Source organism: Electrona antarctica, assembly GCF_951216825.1.
Source record: "Electrona antarctica genome assembly, chromosome: 2".
Taxonomy (NCBI): domain Eukaryota; kingdom Metazoa; phylum Chordata; class Actinopteri; order Myctophiformes; family Myctophidae; genus Electrona; species Electrona antarctica.
The window spans coordinates 39,352,510-39,370,084 of record NC_136807.1 but is presented as its reverse complement, the minus strand read 5'-3'; the positions used below and the strand labels follow the sequence as shown (position 1 = coordinate 39,370,084).

The following is a 17,575-nucleotide window of genomic DNA, read 5'->3' as shown; positions in this document are numbered from 1 at the left end:
TCAGTGAGCTGGATGCAACCCCCCCCCCCCCCCACTCCTCCCCCCCAGTGAGCTGTGGCGTTCCACAAGGAAGCATTTACTGTTCCTTATATATGCAAACGACATGACATCAGCTTATGACTGCAACTTGTTCCTGTTTGCAGATGACTCAGCACTGCTGGTCTCGGACAGAAACAAACTGCAGGTTGAAAAGGCCCTCAGCTCTGAACTCGGTAGAATCTGCATCTGGCTGGATAACAAACTATCTTTACACCTGGGAAAAACTGAATTTATTCTCTTTGGATCAAATAGTAATCTCAGCAAGGCAGATGGCTTCTTGGTTAGAGTGGGTGACAATATCACACGAAAAGATGAAATTACCTACCTCAAGGTTCAAGGTTGTACTTTAATTGTTACATCTTGTGTACAGGTACATAAAAGTACCCTAAGCCTTAGGGTTGACGACAGAGTACAGCATCTTGCAATGGGTCTGGTCCACAAGATTCGATACACCACCAAGATACCCATGTACCTGTCTAAATACTTCCTTAATGTCAACGAAGTCCACACCCACAACACCAGAGGTAGTTCAACAAACCATGTGCAACCCAGATTCGGCACAAACAAGGGACTAAATTATTTTCGCTCCTATGCCACCAAAATGTGGAACGCCCTACCAACAGTCATTAAGACATGGGTTTAGCATGGACGGAAATAGAGCCCCATATCTCCTTCCTGAAGGTATAGCAACCTATATTCTCCATACAACACATGGCTAGTGTTTGAGGTGATATTCCTTGCTAACCTTAGGATGCTTTTATCATACGTGGATGTATAGTCTCTGAAGTGGTTGTCCAACAATCTTTGAACAAATGTTCAGTTGTTGCAGCCGATTCATACTCCTTTAGAAGTATGAATCGGCCATAAGGCTGCATACAAACATCCAAACCAGGTGATACTACAAGTAAAGTAAAGTAGTAAGTAAAGTAGGCTACTGAAGAACACTCATAATAACAGAAGTGAATAACAAAGAAGAATCCGTCTACTAGCACCGAAAGATATTAAGACGGCGAAGGAAGTCGATTCTTTGCTTTGTTTTCTTACACACAGATTCATTCATGGATGCATGAATAGTAATGGGGATCTGTGTATCTCTGGTTGTGTACCAAAAACAATCTCTTCTGTCTATTTTGTGTTAATGATGAGAGTGTTGTTATCACTCCATACAAGTTACAACCACCTTATATACTCTGTCACGTCCAGTAAGTCCAGGATTACTGGAACTATCTAGGAGAGAAATCAAAACTGTATCATCTGAGTATTTAAGAATGTATTGGTCTGGTGTGTCAGTACTCCTCATTCCTAATGCATGAGTATTCCAAGTATTGGCAAAACATACAGTATTCAGTAGAAAAGGTAGACAGCTCAGGTTTAATTCACATTCACCCTTTAATAAATAATATAAGCACAGAGACTACAATGTAATGTTGGCTACATATACCATAATGCAATTTGAAGCATCCACATCATATATTGCACTCCAAGGCCACATCAGAGGGTACAAATTAATTTCAATTCCCAACTGTAATAATAATACTAAATACTATAGTACTAAATAAATAAATATCTATCTGAAATGTAACATTCAGGGGCTTTCATAGAAAAATAAAATGTAATTTTCATGAAATATATCCTTCCAGTCACTTTTCAAAATGTAGGCTTCGAGGCTTGTATAATAGCCTAATCAAAATATAATTTGTCGACACTTGGCACTGCCAGTAGATTATCATTTTCACAGTTTCACTAAAGCTTATTAAATCATATCATGAGTTATTCTACGTCAGTTTACACAAACAACCAATTTAATTAAACCAGCTCAATTTTCATTCAAGTTTCAATATCAATAGCAAACACTGAACAGGTGATATTAGCAGATACTGTAATGCAAATTCTGTGACTTTCAAAGTTAAAATGTACACAAAAGAAACAGCACATATCACACAGAATTGTGTGTACAAGCTTACAAATCAAGTCATGGCTGATCCTTAGAATACCTCATATGACATACAGCATATTTTTTGGACTCTTATCCATAACCACAACATAACATGAGGTTATCTATTCTAGCCCATCATGTTTAAAACAGCCAAGGAGGTCCTTGTAATGTGCATTATTGTGACAACATCAGTACAGAATGGAATTAAGCACCTAAGTGATTTCTGCATCCGTTTTAAGTTCATGATTTCTAGAATGGCATTTGTGTGGCCATTCACTTCAATCAAAATCACTATCCCATTGGCATAGTTTAAGAGACAGTCATGCATTATATATTGCAAATCAGGGATAACAAGTACCTCTTAAATTGACATCTGTTAGACGATCTATGACACCTAGCTAGTCACAGATATAGTATAAACTGCATACACCAGGTTTGGATGGAAAGTCGCCATGTGTTACATCTACTCTAAGTTATCCTACACCTAATGGGAGCACAGCAATGTATGTTTGTAGTTGATGACGCTAGATAAACAAGCTGATCACACAATGAGGCCTGGGTCCTTGTCATGCTAGAGAATGGTGATAAGTTGTGCACAGCTTAAGGGTAGAATGACGAGTGCAATGTGCATGTTTTGTTTTCTAGGGATACACAATACATAATACTGTACATGACCATGTTATTACTGGGCACAAAACTGTTATGTCATTTGAGTAGAGGATTTTTAAGTTAGATTCAAATTATCATCATCATCATCTACTATTAGAAAAATAAGAAGTTACATATATATAGTTGAACAAATCATTTAAAAAATAAAATAATAATGCATTTATTGCATTTGTGCCTATTTTGTATTTGTTGTTTTGCTCATAGTGAACGCAACATTTGAACGAGAGAATTATTCTGTAACACAGGGCTGGGCGGGCATGACATTTGAAATTATAGTGTGTTGGTCACTTTTCATATTGGTGCATCCCTAGTCTATACAATAAAAGAAGGGAAGTGGAAGGGATCAGTCTCTTTTTGTTCCAAAGATTTGGAGAAAGAAGGAGAAGATGTAGATGATATCTAGGTAGATATTGAGAGTGGCAAAGACATACTCTTCTGGACTCATGGCGTAGCGCTTGTTCCCCATCAGGAGCTGTGTGTCAAATGCCAAGAACTAAAACAGAAAATTCAACACAAATTAAAACATCTCTCTGTAGTTTCTGATTGCCTACAATATGCAGAATAGTAGCTCTCTGACGTGTACACTGTCACTTACCATGGTAAACAGTATGGCCCCCAAGGCGGCATAGACACCATCCAACCAAGGTACCTGATGCACAGCAATGTACAAAGTAAAAGAGATTAGAATTTTTATTATCAAATTTTTCTTTTTTTTGTATTTGTAGTTTTTTATGTATTCAAAGGTAGTATTATGATAACCTTGAAACTGCCAGTGCAAAAAAAAGAAGCCTTTGGTCTTGCCCCGCTCGGTTGTGATTGGATTTCCCTGCTCTCGAAGTTGTGGGGCACCAATCAGGGGGCCCAGTATATAAATATTGGGCGGGTTTATCACCAGGGGCATTTTTTAATTTGCCCCTTGGAAATGCAGGTTCCACACAGATTCCAGACTAATACCTACACAGTGATATTAGTATGGCCATGCTTAATGTGTCTTAATGTAAATAATACAGTACTTAAAGGGGCATGAAACCCAAGGCTGAGTTTGTAATTTATCAGGTTAAAAATTACACCACATTAAAAACATGTCAGGCTAGCATCACAGCTGCAGCTAATATAACTATTACTGGGTGTGTTGGATTTAGGGCCATGGGTGTGCCAGTGTGCACAGACAGTAGTAGTCAACAGTATTGTCAATTGGTGAAAGGGCCTTTCTGTGTGGAGTTTGCATGTTCTCCCCGTGTCCCCTAGGGTAGGTACCCTCACAAAAACATGCAGTAATCCTGGTCTCTAAACTACCTCCCCCTGGCCAGCCTGATGGATGGGAAAGGAACTGGTGTTCCTTCCACACGCTATGTCTGGCCGGGGCGAAACTCCCCCCTGTCAGGTGAAAAGAAGCAGCTTGGACTCCTCATGTATAGAAGGAGGCATGAGGTCAGTCCGCTGCCCCCCCCAGGTTGGCAGAGGAAGTGTAGCGCACAGGATTACATTAGATAATTGACACTGGGTGTAAAAAATGGGCAAGCTGCGTTGCTTACATCAGGGTGTACTTAACTATACGGTCAGCCTTATGCAGTCTGCCATGTTTTTAGCCTTCTGTAGTTTTAACTTGAACCAGACAAAAAAAATCTGCCTAAGGGTTCAGCCTATCTATTGATAATATGATTCCATTAGTTTGAACATGACATTATGATTACACTACTTTTTTGAATGGAAAGTTCTTGCTTACATAGTTAAAGGGAATGACAAAGGCCAGCACCAGTCCAGAGATGAACAGGACCATGGAGAAGACAAAGAGCACGCCATGGCATGATGTCACATCAACCTGGATATGACACAAAGCATGTGTCAACTGAAGGAACCATCACTGAATAAATTACATCACAGAAAAAAATGTATAGTACCAAATACTATAATATTGTCATAATTGATTACCAAAATGTATTGAATAATTAATAATTAGTAATAATTTACAAAAGTAACTTGTCAAAGTGAGGAAAACGGTAGACTATAAATCATAAGAAAACAACATTTGTGTACCGTCTTTGTTTTTTGTATGATTGTGGAAAAAAGAAAATATGTATGACACGTTTGTCTAAATAAAAATATCTTAAAAAAGAAAAGAAAACAACATTTGTAAAACAAATTATTCATTAGGTCCACAGAAATATAAATTTCAAAATCTTCAAAACAAAACCATTTAAAAACCTATAGTTTTTTCCTTGTTAACCACTATAGTTTGTAATATGACATTGCACGCTAAAAATAGAAGATCTACAAGCTCTCCGTATTGTGAGTTTGTAGATGGTACAACTAATATATCTCTGCTGTCGGGAAGAAAACACCTAACTCCAAAATGTTTGTTTTTCAGGAAATGATGAACACCATATATGTTTAAAAACAAAGCAATACTGTATCCAGTACATCATCTAAGTTGTATTGTGACTTTACATATTGTCAATTACTTGCATGAAAGGGAGAGAGGTGGTGGAGTTAACTGACAGTTTGAGGGTCCAATGGAGTTAAGAGGTTTTGTCCGAGGCACTTTTTAAATACTTTTCATTGGTTCAATATTTTTTTAACCAACAAAATAATCAAAAACCTAAAAAATGGAGTTATGTCGTTTCTCCCTGACAGCAACAAATTATTCTAAAATATGAAAATGTATAGATACATTATAACATAATTATGCATTCACACCTTAGTTTGGAAACTGAAGATAGTGACAGCCAAACAGACCAATGCTGTGATGCCCAGGCACATCGCCACTGACTTGGTGTTGTAGAAGCTGTTTACAAAGACAATTCAGAAAGTTTTAGAATAGATGTTCTGGCTTCCTGGCTGGGAGAACAATAGCCAAAAACATAGGACAGTGAGCAGACCCACAAGTTTACCTGGACAACATTCCTGTCATGTAGGACAGGGACAGTGTCTGCAACAGGACAAGAGAAACAGGTGAAAATGCAGGTAATCCACTTATATCAACTCTCAATCCTCTTTACAATTAAAATTAAGGCAATTAGCAGACCCACTGGTCACTTAGTTACAAGTGCGAAATCAGTCAGCCATGTAAGCATGGGCCCTTGTTGACAAACAACAGGAGGAAAACGTGAGAGAATATCCTTTTCCATTAGGACAGATTGACAAATTTATACTTAACGTCTAACAACTTGAACCCCAGCATCCCTATTCTGGGGGGGGGGGGGGGGGGGGGGCATTCGGGCAAAAAAGCAGATCTGTAAGCTCTACCGTGTTGTGTTGTGAGACATGGTGAGGGGGAGATTGAAATAGAATGCACCAAGTGCAGTGCAAGTATAGACTCCAGTGCCGTACCACTTATCCCTAAACTCCTTTGCCTATTTTTACTCTTTTTAAAATTGTTCAACTAGCCGATCTACTGTACATCGGCACAGTGTGAGCTTGGGCTATTTGAACTATTCAATAATGTTTTTCAAAATAGTAAAAAAGTCAAAGAAGTTCAGGGATAAGGGTAAGACACTGGCGAAAATAGGGCCCTAAGTGGTTAAACTCTCAAAACCGCTCTCAAAGGGCACCTACGGACGGCTGCAATTCGAAAAATCTGAATCCCCCAGTGACCCCACCCACCCCATTTTCCATGTTTTCCCCCCTTTTTACCTCCTTTATGATGATTTCCTGTTTTTGGCTATATAGTGTATATTTGTACATCTCTAAATGTTATGATGAATTGAAAACGGTGGACCCTCTTGTAAACAAGTGTAATGCTTCATTGTGTCGTCCACTCACAGTTAACAGTTTTTATATTGAGTTGTGCTTGACATGTACTGTAATTCTGCAAACTGTTAATAAATACTTCAATCAATCAATCAAACTGAAATAATATTGATAAATTCCATAGTATTCTGTGGCACCCCTGGACTTGCGTCACGTCACCCGCTTTGAGAAACCTTGGTGTAGACTGTAGAGGCTCCCTACTATACTAGATACTAGATCTACTAAAGTTTAGTTTCACACCTTTAGTAACTAAATCATACGATATGATACGATAGTATACGATACGATCATGCGATACGATAGTAACAAATGGTCATTTGTCTTTATTGATACAAATATTTATTTATAGGAGGAAATATGCTGTATGTGGCACTTACAAAAATGGCAAGCAGAATCAGATTCCATGGAAACACTCTCCTGTAGGAATTAAGAATGATGAGTCAATGAGAATGATCAGACATTGAGTTTGTCATATTTTAAGTGACCATGGTCCGAAGATGTTACCTGGCTGGTTAACCACCAAAAAATGGTTAAAGTGGTACTTACCTAGGAGCAGAGCAGCAAGAGATGGTCAGGTATGTGACAAAGAACACAGCACTGTGTTAAACAAAAGAATAAACATTAGATATGACACCGACCAACACTTTATAGATAGATTTTCTGTATGAGGGATCAGTTATACATGAATCCCTCCATCAAAAAAAAACATGTCACTACACGGTCATGTGACAAAGCATAATTATGTTGGTTTTATATTTAACAATATATATTTGAAAATATTTTTTATACTTACATATTTAAACAATACCAGAGTAATCTAGTAAGAGAGTGGCGACACTAGCGTTGACTCCCATTGTAACAATGGAATGCGGAAGTGCTCAAGTCATTATATCTCAATGGGATAGTTCCAGCCATAGGAGCAATGTTTGGAACTATAGCCCATAGGCACCCGCTTCAAAGAGATCAAAGCGTGTCGCTACTCTCCTACTCTACACTCTGAACAATACATAATAATTTGATACATTTACTGTTATTTTGACATTTTGACAAAAATGTTGACATGTGTACGTGCGTGTGCGTGTGCATGCGTGTGTGTGTGTGTGTGTGTGTGTGTGTGTGTGTGTGTGTGTGTGTGTGTGTGTGTGTGTGTGTGTGTGTGTGTGTGTGTGTGTGTGTGTGTGTGTGTGTGTCTTACTATGAAGCCCAATACCATCCAGGATTGGCCTGAATGTAGAGCCTGACAGGTTCACTAAAAACAACAGAGGCAGGTATAAATGCACAACCCAGGGGTGTTTGTTACACCAAAAAAGAAAGAAAAATGAATAAGATGATGGAATATTATTATTATTATTAAAACATGCAACATCTTACAACACTCACCAAAATGTGAAGAGAGCCACAATAGCAAATGTGACAAATAGCTGGATCATCAAAATGGCATAAACCTGGAGGAAGACAACTAACGGTGAAAAAAAGGGTTGAACACACAGCTTGTCATGGAGCTTCTTACTGCAGCCATTTTGCTCTTATGTCATCTTCAGGGGTGGAGTATAATCCAAGAGGGTTTCCATTGATAATAGCTAGTTAGTAATAGTTAGTTTAACGTATTAGTGTGGTTGCAGTAGGCAACCAGACAACTAAATAAAATACATACATACATACATGGATGCACCTGGGACGTATCCTCAGTGATGTATCCCAAGGTCATCGGGGTTTCGGGTCTCCCAACATCATACTCCTCACTCAGGTGACCCAGCCGGGGTGATCAAGTCCCGACTTACGTCCCAGTAGCTACCCTCGATCAGTCCCATTAGGGAAAAACCAGGGCCACACAATCCACTCCTCCTGAACTACTCTGCCGGGACTGGGAGGTACCATTCTGGCGCGTGGAAGGACTAGGCTCTGTGGGTTGACTCCTGTCCGGGCCCCTCCTACATCTCACCAGGTCCACTCCTGCTCTCACCAGGTCAGGCCCCGTTGCACCAGACTCCCAGCACCAGGCACTTTATTCAGGAATGGTGGATTCTCGAGCCGCAACAGTTCCGCAGGCTCCACCTTGCCCTTGGTGGTGCCGCAGGCTCCGCTTGAGGCTTGAATGGCCCTCCTAAAGGCCTCACCATGGGTTTGTTGGGCTTCTTCCTCACGGAAGACACAGGCTGGGGCGCCAACCCATACTGCTCCCGGGTGCCGTCTAATTTCCGGCTGCCACCCGTCTCTCCGGTGGTCACCAGACATAGTAATTGCTCAACTTTATTCTGGATAAACCTTTTCATTCCGTATAAACTTTTTGTGGTCTGGTCTCTGCTCTAAGTGTCTTGAGACAACTTTTCCGCACTAGAATAACATTTTGTTGAATTTAAAGAACGTCACTTCACCCATTTTCAACCCATCTCCACATAATTAAACCTAAACAAAATGGTAAAAAAATAATGACTCATAGGAGGGCTGTGGAGACTTCAGAAACCTGCCTAGCAGTGTTAGGCAGGTTTTCTTTTTTTTTTATTTCTTTTTTATTAACGCGAGAACAATGGCTGCATGCTAAACTTTCCAGGAATAGACAGCCTGCGGTTTATATTATTGGATTCCCCGTCGATGATGTTACTGGTAGGCGGGTTTCTGAACTGTCCACAGCCCACCTCTGAGACACAGATAGAGTTGACAAAAATGGTACCATATTCCACTCAGAGAAGCAGGGGAACTGGGAATTGGCTTATTATCACATTGGGATATATATTTCTTTTACTATCTGAAGGTTTTTTTAAAATGCAAGGGAGTGGGCAAGACAAATTAATGTGAATTGTTATTAGAAAGCTGAAATCTGAATAAGAATGATGTATATGATATGATTGAAATTACACTTTTTTGAGATGCCTAAAAAAAATGGTACCATATTATAATGAGCAATAGTGAGGACCCAAATGGCCAGCGTGTGAATAGTCAATGAATGTTCATTGACAATCTAAAACCTGACAGAGACAGACATGGGTGTTATTATTTCCATGTTGAAACCTGAAATGCTTAATTTAACAGTGATTTGTTACCTTGCGGATGAAGATCCTCCTGATGTTTGTGTCGTCCCAGTTGTACTCAGTGAGCATCTCAGCATCACTGTAGCAGGGACTGCTGCCGCCTATGGAGAGAATTAACAGTATTCTAAAGTAAACAATGCACTTCATAGTACACCTTTTTGAGGTTTTACTTTATGTTTCCCCTAAAGCCCTAACCACACCAGAGGGTCGCCATGCAACTACTTGCAACCATTATTCCCAATGGCAGTTGCAAGGAGTTGCATTGATGTGGTTTTTGTTAAATGGTGCATTTTTATATAGCGCCTTTTATATCCGCCTTTATGGTTTGGGCCTTAGCCAACATGTACTATACATACATGACATGCATTTCAGAGTAAGTTGAGTGCATTGAGATTCTAATAACATCACAATAAGGCATATTCATACCAGCAATGGCTTCCTCATAGCTGGGAGGAGCAGGGGCCGCAGCAGTGGCCTCACCTGAGGAGCCATCTGCGGACTTGTTTGCAAGTGAAAGCTGATAACAAAAAAATAAAATAAAAAATAAAATAAATATATATTAAAATATTAATTTAGTCTGTAAACAGCAATACGTATTTCTAGTGATAGTCAATCAAAGAGGAGATAGTCTTGATCTGACTCAATTTACATTGCAGCACAGCATCATTGATATTTTGATAGCCTAGCCAGTGTAGCCACACATGAATATTTATAATTTCAATGTACCAGTCAGACTTTTAAATCACCTAGTCACTCAACCTCAGAGGCAGGAAAGAAATATGCCTAAAAATAGATTGCAGATGTTTGGTAACAGAATGCTGATAGAGGTCACATAAGATTAGCTCAAATGAAGCAGCAAAGCTGGCGCCAGCTGCTTGAAGATGAGAACAGAACATAGGGTAACATCTCCATGTGAGCTTGGCTGATGAAATAACTGCTCCCAATAACTCCTTGGACTGTACCAGATGAAGGGAAAGAATCTGGTCGGCATGGTGATTAGGCATGGCGAAAACAGTGCCTGTGACGCATTTCAGTCATATATGAAATCCAGTCAAACTGGATTGAAACGGGAAAACTAAACAAAAATCTCACAACACAAAGGCTTATCAAAACCTTGAAAGGTACCACATCCTCATAGACAAAAGAATGCTATTAATAAACTGGATGGCAATCCACCATATGATAGCGATCGATTTTGTCTGGAATCGAAGGCCACAGATATTTTTATTTTAATATGCTGTATCATAAAAATGCCAGAAAATATTCTCATTTGACATTTATCCGAAGCTTTTGTCACACAGTCTAGAGGTATTCACAACTTAAAGCCATTGCATCACCACTGAGTGCCACAGTGAGTGGCAGGATGGATGTAGCTTAAAATACACATTATCATCCAATGTTTATTACATAACATTCTGGCCCAGATGCAGTGCAACGATGACGGTCATCCTGTGGGTATTTAGAATTGTTAGCTGTCGTAGATGAGTTATGATTGAAACAAGTACCAACCTTGCCCTGCGTCATGATGATGTCTGTCTCTCTGCTGCAGACGACTGATGTGTTTGTACGATGAAGCGAATCAATGCCCCCTCCTCGTCTTCCTGCCTCGATCTGTGCTTCAGTTCCTCAAGTCTAATAAAACAGTTGAGAGGAACACTAGAAATGACGATGGTCCTTTCACTTCTCAGATTACGCTCCTCTTGACCAAACAGTGGTGTAATCCAACAGCAACGCAGTTCTGACTCCAGCACACACCCCTCCCTCACCCATGGAGCAAAATTCTAGCAGCATCCAGGTGAAGCTGCGACACAGAGAGAAGCTTGGGCTGTACCACTCCGTCTGGAAAAGAAGGGGGAGGACAGTTGCAGGCAATGTGCCGTACATATAAATATATAAAGCCGAGCCAGAAAAGACAAGAAAAAAACCAAAACTGAAATTCTTTGCAGCAAACATTAGAGGCTATTGTGGGGGATAAAACGTTCAAGAGACATCACTGTTATAATGATTAATGATAATAAATTAATAATGTATGTAATTCAATTCACAAATTAGAAATGTTTGAAAATATTATTACACATGCATACCAAACAAATCGTATCTTTGACTTTCACAAGTTTCTAGAATGGAACAAAGCTGTAAGATTTGGTTTATAATATAATTGCTATGCATGCACAGCTTCTTCAAGTGCATTAAATCAGGGGTTTTAAACTGATTGTGAACAAGGAACCACCACACTGACTGAGAATCAACCTGGGGGCCACTGTTGTGTTGGGTGGGGATATTGGCTAAGATTAGTGCTTTTGTTACACTTGCTATGCATCCCTGCCCTGGTACATACGTTTCTCAACCAAAGGTCCATTGACTACTAATAATTTCCTAATAATAATGAAACCAGACAATCCGGTGAACTTCCCCCTCTTGAGATTCTAATGCCCCTTTTCTGTAGAATTTCATGACTTCCGACTTGTCAGTAAATGACATGATAAAAATCAACAAATCCTACATTGCTAAATGCATGGTCAGGGACCACATGCAATACCTTCCGGACCATCTGTTGAAAACCTGAAAACCCCTGCATTAAATAAAAGATGTGATCGGTGGGATGTTAATTCTCTTTGATCATCTTCATTAAAATCCTGCCATCAACCAACCACTTCATTTGGCCAGTGATTCTGCACAAAACAAGAACACCTTGTTTATTATTTATAACACCTTGTATTATCCCCTAAAACACTTTAAGTGAAATGTTAGTTATGTTAAATATATTAATACAAAATAAGGATACAAATGAGATATTTATGTGCAATATATTATGTACATTTTCATAACATGGTCACAACATTTATTTGGAATCAAAATACCGTCCTGTATTTTCCCACATGAGAATATTTTAAATGAATACATCATAAAAGAACTGTCATGTTGATCCATGCTTATTTCCTACCTACCAACAGCAACTTTATCCTAGGTCTGTAAATGAATATATTAAAACAATCTGAAATTGGTGACCAGGTGATAGAGCTTTATTCTTGATTTGTCGCATTGGCAGTGCTGTGACGGTGCTAAAAATAGCAGATCAACAGCTCACAATGTGATGCGGATGGAATGCGTTGGAATACTGTAGATCTGCTATTTTTGGACTCAACGACTGACTCAGGCATTTCCTACAACATTTCCAGTAATGCACTTTATAGATAACTTCATTAAAGTATTACTTCACCCATTTTCAACTTCATATAATTAGCCCTTCGCTAAGTCCCTCCCCAACCCGTCCTTGTCCAATAGGCACGTTAGCAGCGAAGAGACAGGTCAAGCTGTCCTTCTCACCCATTGATAAATGACAGGATTTCTCTATATAAATAATGGATCATTTCAGAAGCAAAACCTTCAAAATGTCTTCTAAATCTAGTCAACCAGGCCTGCACTAGGCTATGCACTGGGCAAATGTGAATGACATTATTTAAATAAACTAGAAATACGAGGAAATTACAGAGGGAGAAATCAACTTTTAACGACCGCCCGACAGGAGTTTTCATGTTGCACGGTATTGACTACGGTCATTACTATTATTGCCATCACCTGGGTGGGTCAGTGGTGTAACATTCCCGACGTTAAGCCATGTAAATGTTCAACAAAACAGCCATGCAAAATAACATTGACAACTATGGTGGCGAAAGCTTGACCTGCATAGCAACAGTTGCTAAACTATTTGGATTGGCATTGGACAATCGCTTTTTGGGGTGGGATTTAGCGAAGGGCTAATTGGGCCTCCCTAATGCATTATACTAATACAAAATAAATCTACTCTGTGTCTCAGAGGTCAGAGTGGAAACCCAACTACCAGTATCAATCATCAATGGGGAATCCAATGCAGGGTTTCTATTCCTGGAAAGTTAGCATGCTATTATGGAAGCCATTGTTCCCACGTAAAATAGAAAGAAAATCTAGTTTGGACTAACTGCCACCTAATGACGATGTCACTGGTTTCTGAACTGTCCAGAGCCCTCCTCTGAGACACCGAATTGACATTAATGGTACCATATTATAAAGAGCTTTAGTGAGGACCAATTATATGAAGTTCGGTTGGAAATGGGTAAAGTCGTCCTTTAAGTATAGTACCATACAGACAATCATGAGTAACGTTTTATTGTAACAAAAGCAATACATTCCCAAAAAGACCCAATATCCAACAAAGAAATAAATATAAAACTTGAAAGATTTGTGTTGACTTTGGACCACGATTTATGTTGATTTTGGCTGATATTAAAACTGAAAAGTATTATTTCAGTTTTCAGTCAAAAGAACATTAAAGACTTCAGACAAAGAACCATTTAAGTAGTCCATCATTTATTCTGACCCCTCCCCGAAATCTGTCCTGACCCCTTATCTATAATTTATACATTATTATAATGATTATTATAGATTTAGATGGTTCTTCGTCTCAACTCTTCAGCAGTAACTGGACATTGGGATAGCCATCCATGTCACATCTCCCCCTCCCCTCTGGGTCCTTCGAGTCTCAGATCTGTGTCATTCCTGCCCAGGGTGAAGAGACTGACCACAGCCAGGAGAGCAGCCAGCATCATTAATGCACAGCCCGCAAACATGTGTCTGGTGCCACTGCCTTCTTCCCCTCCGCCTGTCCCTGAAACCTCCCCATGGAGCGCCAGCAGCCCCAGGCAGGCCAGCAGGTGCAGAGGGACCCGGAACCAGGCCAACACCCCGGCCCGCTTCTCATCGGGGATCACCCTGGCCTGTAGGAAGCTGACTGCTGGGAAGTAGAGGCCGCAGGCCAGCTCCAGCAGCAAAAAGGCCAGCAGTGACTCGCGGGGTCTGGGCTGGCCCGGGGCAGTGGAAAACGTCAGCATGAAGAGGGAGAAGAAGGCCATTAGCACAGCGAGGCAGAGCAGGTGTCCAGGCTGTAGACGGTATCGACTGGAAGTGGCCAGACGGTACAGCAAGGAGCCGGCCATGCTGGCAGCCATTAGACAAGAGAACACTATGCCCAGTGGTGGACCGTGGGGATCCAGCACCGGGGTCCACAGGAAGACGAAGATGTAGAGCACACTTTCGAACAGAGCCTGCACGGCGCCAAGGAGCATGACCCTCCTATCCGACAGCAGGCAGCGCAGTCCCTCTTGACAGCTGCGCCAGAACCTGGCCCTGGCCGACAAGCGAGCCAGAGCTGCCGCGTTGGTAGCGCCGGCGAGGAGGGGCGTGTGTTTGTCTCCCTCCGGGTCTCCCTCGGCCTCCTCCCTGCCCCAGTCCGTCAGCACCACCCAGCCGCAGGCAGCCAGGCAGGGCACGGCCAGGAGGAACGGGGCCACAGGGCCCAGGTGGAGCCACTCGGCCAGCATGTTGGCCACCAGCCCCGCCCCCACGGCCAGCCCGTGGTTCCAGGTGGCGGCCTTGGAGAAGGTGCCGGGGATCCACTCCTTGGGGAAGTCGCGGACGTCCACGTGCCGATGCAGGTACCAGGATTCGAAGGCGGTGGTGAGCAGAGACGTGGAGAGACCGCCCAGGACGCGGCCGATGATCAGGACAAAGTAGTCCCTGGACAGCTTGGTGAGGCAGCAGGCAGAGTAGGACAGGCAGAAGAGAAGGCACGTCTTCCGCCGACCCAGGGCCTGAGGATAGTAGGGTTGTCACAATAATTATCGTCTAAAATCACAATTATTTGAGGTGATCACAATTATTTTGTCATAATCGTGTCTATGTTTTGGGTTTTTTAAGATTTGTTTATTGACAATGCAATGTTTGCAAACATCAAAATACAAAATTACAGATTTTTTAAAATTTAAAACAATAAACACAATAAACACAAATTAAATCGTTGATCGCAATTATTTCTGTGACAATTAATCGTCAACTTAAAACTGTGGTAAATCACGACAGCCTCTTTCTTACCTGAGGGAGCCAGCCTGCCACGGGGGCAAACAGCACACAGGAGGCCAGGCCGCACACGTACAAGATGGCTATCTGAGACTCCAGGAAGCTGTAGTGGCGGTACAGCTTGTACAGGTAGGGGCCCTGGAGCCAGTCCGACCACAGGGCCAACAGGTAGGCCCGCAGGAACAGAGCCTGGAAGCGGCGGAAGGCCGGGTTTGCCACGGCCGTGGGGGCATGCTGGGGCGGGCTGAGGCGCCGCGCCGCTATCTCTAGGCCGGCGCAGATAGCCAGCAGGAGTATTATGGCGAGATACGCTGTCACCAGCATGATGTCATGTACACTCACTCTCAGCCCCACTGGCGGCGGTCAAACCCGGAGGATGTCCGGCGGGATTCTTTTCTTCCACTATATCTGTGATCTCTATATATTCCTCAAAAGCTGTTAGGGAGACAGAATGGACAGTATGATCCAGTGGTTCCCAAAGTGGGGTCCGGGGACCCCCTGGGGTCCTTGAGGGAGTTCCAGGGGGTCCCCAGCTAAAATGACTTAGCCCTTATGGGCCTGTAACTCTGAGAGTGTACAAATGGAACCAAAGGGTCCATTTGTTTCCAGTTGTACACTCTCATAGTTAAATTAACATTACTTTTACTATATAAATTGGGGTCTCAGAGATAGTCTGTAGACTAATATGCATGTCAAACTGGGGGGGGTCCTTGAAATTAAACGGGTTGAGAATCACTGCTAGAGCCGTCAAAAACTTCTCTTATGAGGGGTCCCTGGCATATTATCTTTTCAAATGGGGGTCCGTGGGGATAATTAGTGTCAATTTGGGAGTCCTTGACATGAAAAGGTTTGGGAACCACTGGTATAATCAATGTCATGTTAGGTTAACAGCACAGAAGGTAACCTTTCATAGATCAGTCCAAAGGTAGTTGTCATTATCAGGTATAAAGGCTTGACTGATTGATGAACAGTTCAGTTCAACAAGGTCTGAGGATTTAAAGCCAAGAAATCCCATTGGCTTGTTTCCATTGGGGTCCTTCATACTCAATTCATACAGTACTATGCAAAAAAAAAACATCATATAAACGGTTAGAACTCAAAAAGAAAAATATGTACAGTAAGTTTTTTTGTTTTTTTGGGGGGGGAGGGGTATACTTTGACCTTTTAATTGCTTAATGGCTTTAATTTAATTGCTAAGTGAGAACTCAAATAAGAGAGCACGAATGATGTCATGAATGTCACTGTAACCAAACAATAATAATAATAACATATATCCAAGTCTATAAGTATAACAGGCTAGCCGGGTTAGCTTGCTTTCCTGAGTCCCAACGTTAATGTGTGTCACATTGCTATCACATGCTATATAATAGCTAACGTTAGCCCTTGAGTTAAAATCGTAAAGCGGCATCTTCATTCTTTTTGCGTGGTGGTGATACATATATAACAAACAAAAAACGCTCTTACCATCCCGTTTAACGTTGGCTCCACATTGTTAAAACAATGCACTAAAACGATAGCATCACTTATGGTTGGAGACAGGGACATAACTATAGAGAACAGAGAGCTGTCACCACTTTCAACTTACAACACATCACATCCGTGAATTGACCTACATTTACCACAAGGTGGCAATGTTGGCCGTTGTTGTTTTTACAGCAGTCAATAAGAAACTGAAAAGATGCCCTGACTGCAGAGGGCATAATTATTATAGCCTGCCCTCAGTGCCCTGTATTATTTTGCATCTTTAACGAGGTAAAGCCGTTTCTATCTGTTTTCAATCATATTTTCGATATGAGAAATGTATTCCAATGTACAGGAAATGTCTGTAGGCAGTCATCATAGCCTATCTATATAGACAGAGTGACAGCAAACATAATTTTTTGTATTGACAGTTGGATTGCCCCACTGTCACTCTTCTTTTTAAGTTCTCTATAGGCCTATTTAAGATCAACAGATTAGAACTAGAAATTTACCAGAGGAATATAGAATAGAACATGCCCTATTTAATAGTGGAAGGATTCTGTCCCAAGGAGCTTGGGGTGCACTACAGCAGTGGTTCCCAAAGTGGGGTTCGGGGACCCCCAGGGGTGCTTGAGGGAGTTCCAGGGGGTCTCCAGCTAAATTATAGTTTGGAACCAAATGGACCCTTATGGGTCTGTAACTCAGGGTCCGTTTGGTTCCATTTGTACACTCTCTAACGGCTCCATTTGGTTCCATTTGTACACTCAGAGTTAAATTAACTTTGATTTTACAATAAAAA

General features: G+C 41.3%; 2 protein-coding genes across 2 annotated transcripts; both read right to left on the bottom strand.

The window, feature by feature from the left end:
* Nucleotides 1-1,409: 1,409 nt before the first annotated feature.
* Nucleotides 1,410-11,045, bottom strand: LOC306938784 (protein lifeguard 2-like). The gene is made up of 12 exons (XM_079523097.1): nt 10,933-11,045; nt 9,850-9,940; nt 9,436-9,524; nt 7,775-7,839; nt 7,590-7,643; nt 6,941-6,991; nt 6,772-6,811; nt 5,536-5,573; nt 5,342-5,429; nt 4,371-4,466; nt 3,240-3,293; nt 1,410-3,137 (listed from the first exon to the last, which is right to left on the bottom strand). The coding sequence occupies exons 1-12, from the start codon at nt 10,945-10,947 to the stop codon at nt 2,988-2,990; spliced, it is 831 nt and encodes a 276-aa protein (XP_079379223.1). The 5' UTR covers nt 10,948-11,045; the 3' UTR covers nt 1,410-2,987.
* A 1,399-nt stretch (nt 11,046-12,444) lies between these two features.
* On the bottom strand, nt 12,445-16,937 carry mfsd5 (major facilitator superfamily domain containing 5). Its single transcript, XM_079523119.1, has 3 exons — nt 16,780-16,937; nt 15,331-15,750; nt 12,445-15,050 (listed from the first exon to the last, which is right to left on the bottom strand). The coding sequence occupies exons 2-3, from the start codon at nt 15,637-15,639 to the stop codon at nt 13,908-13,910; spliced, it is 1,452 nt and encodes a 483-aa protein (XP_079379245.1). The 5' UTR covers nt 15,640-15,750; nt 16,780-16,937; the 3' UTR covers nt 12,445-13,907.
* Between the last annotated feature and the right edge of the window lie 638 nt (nt 16,938-17,575).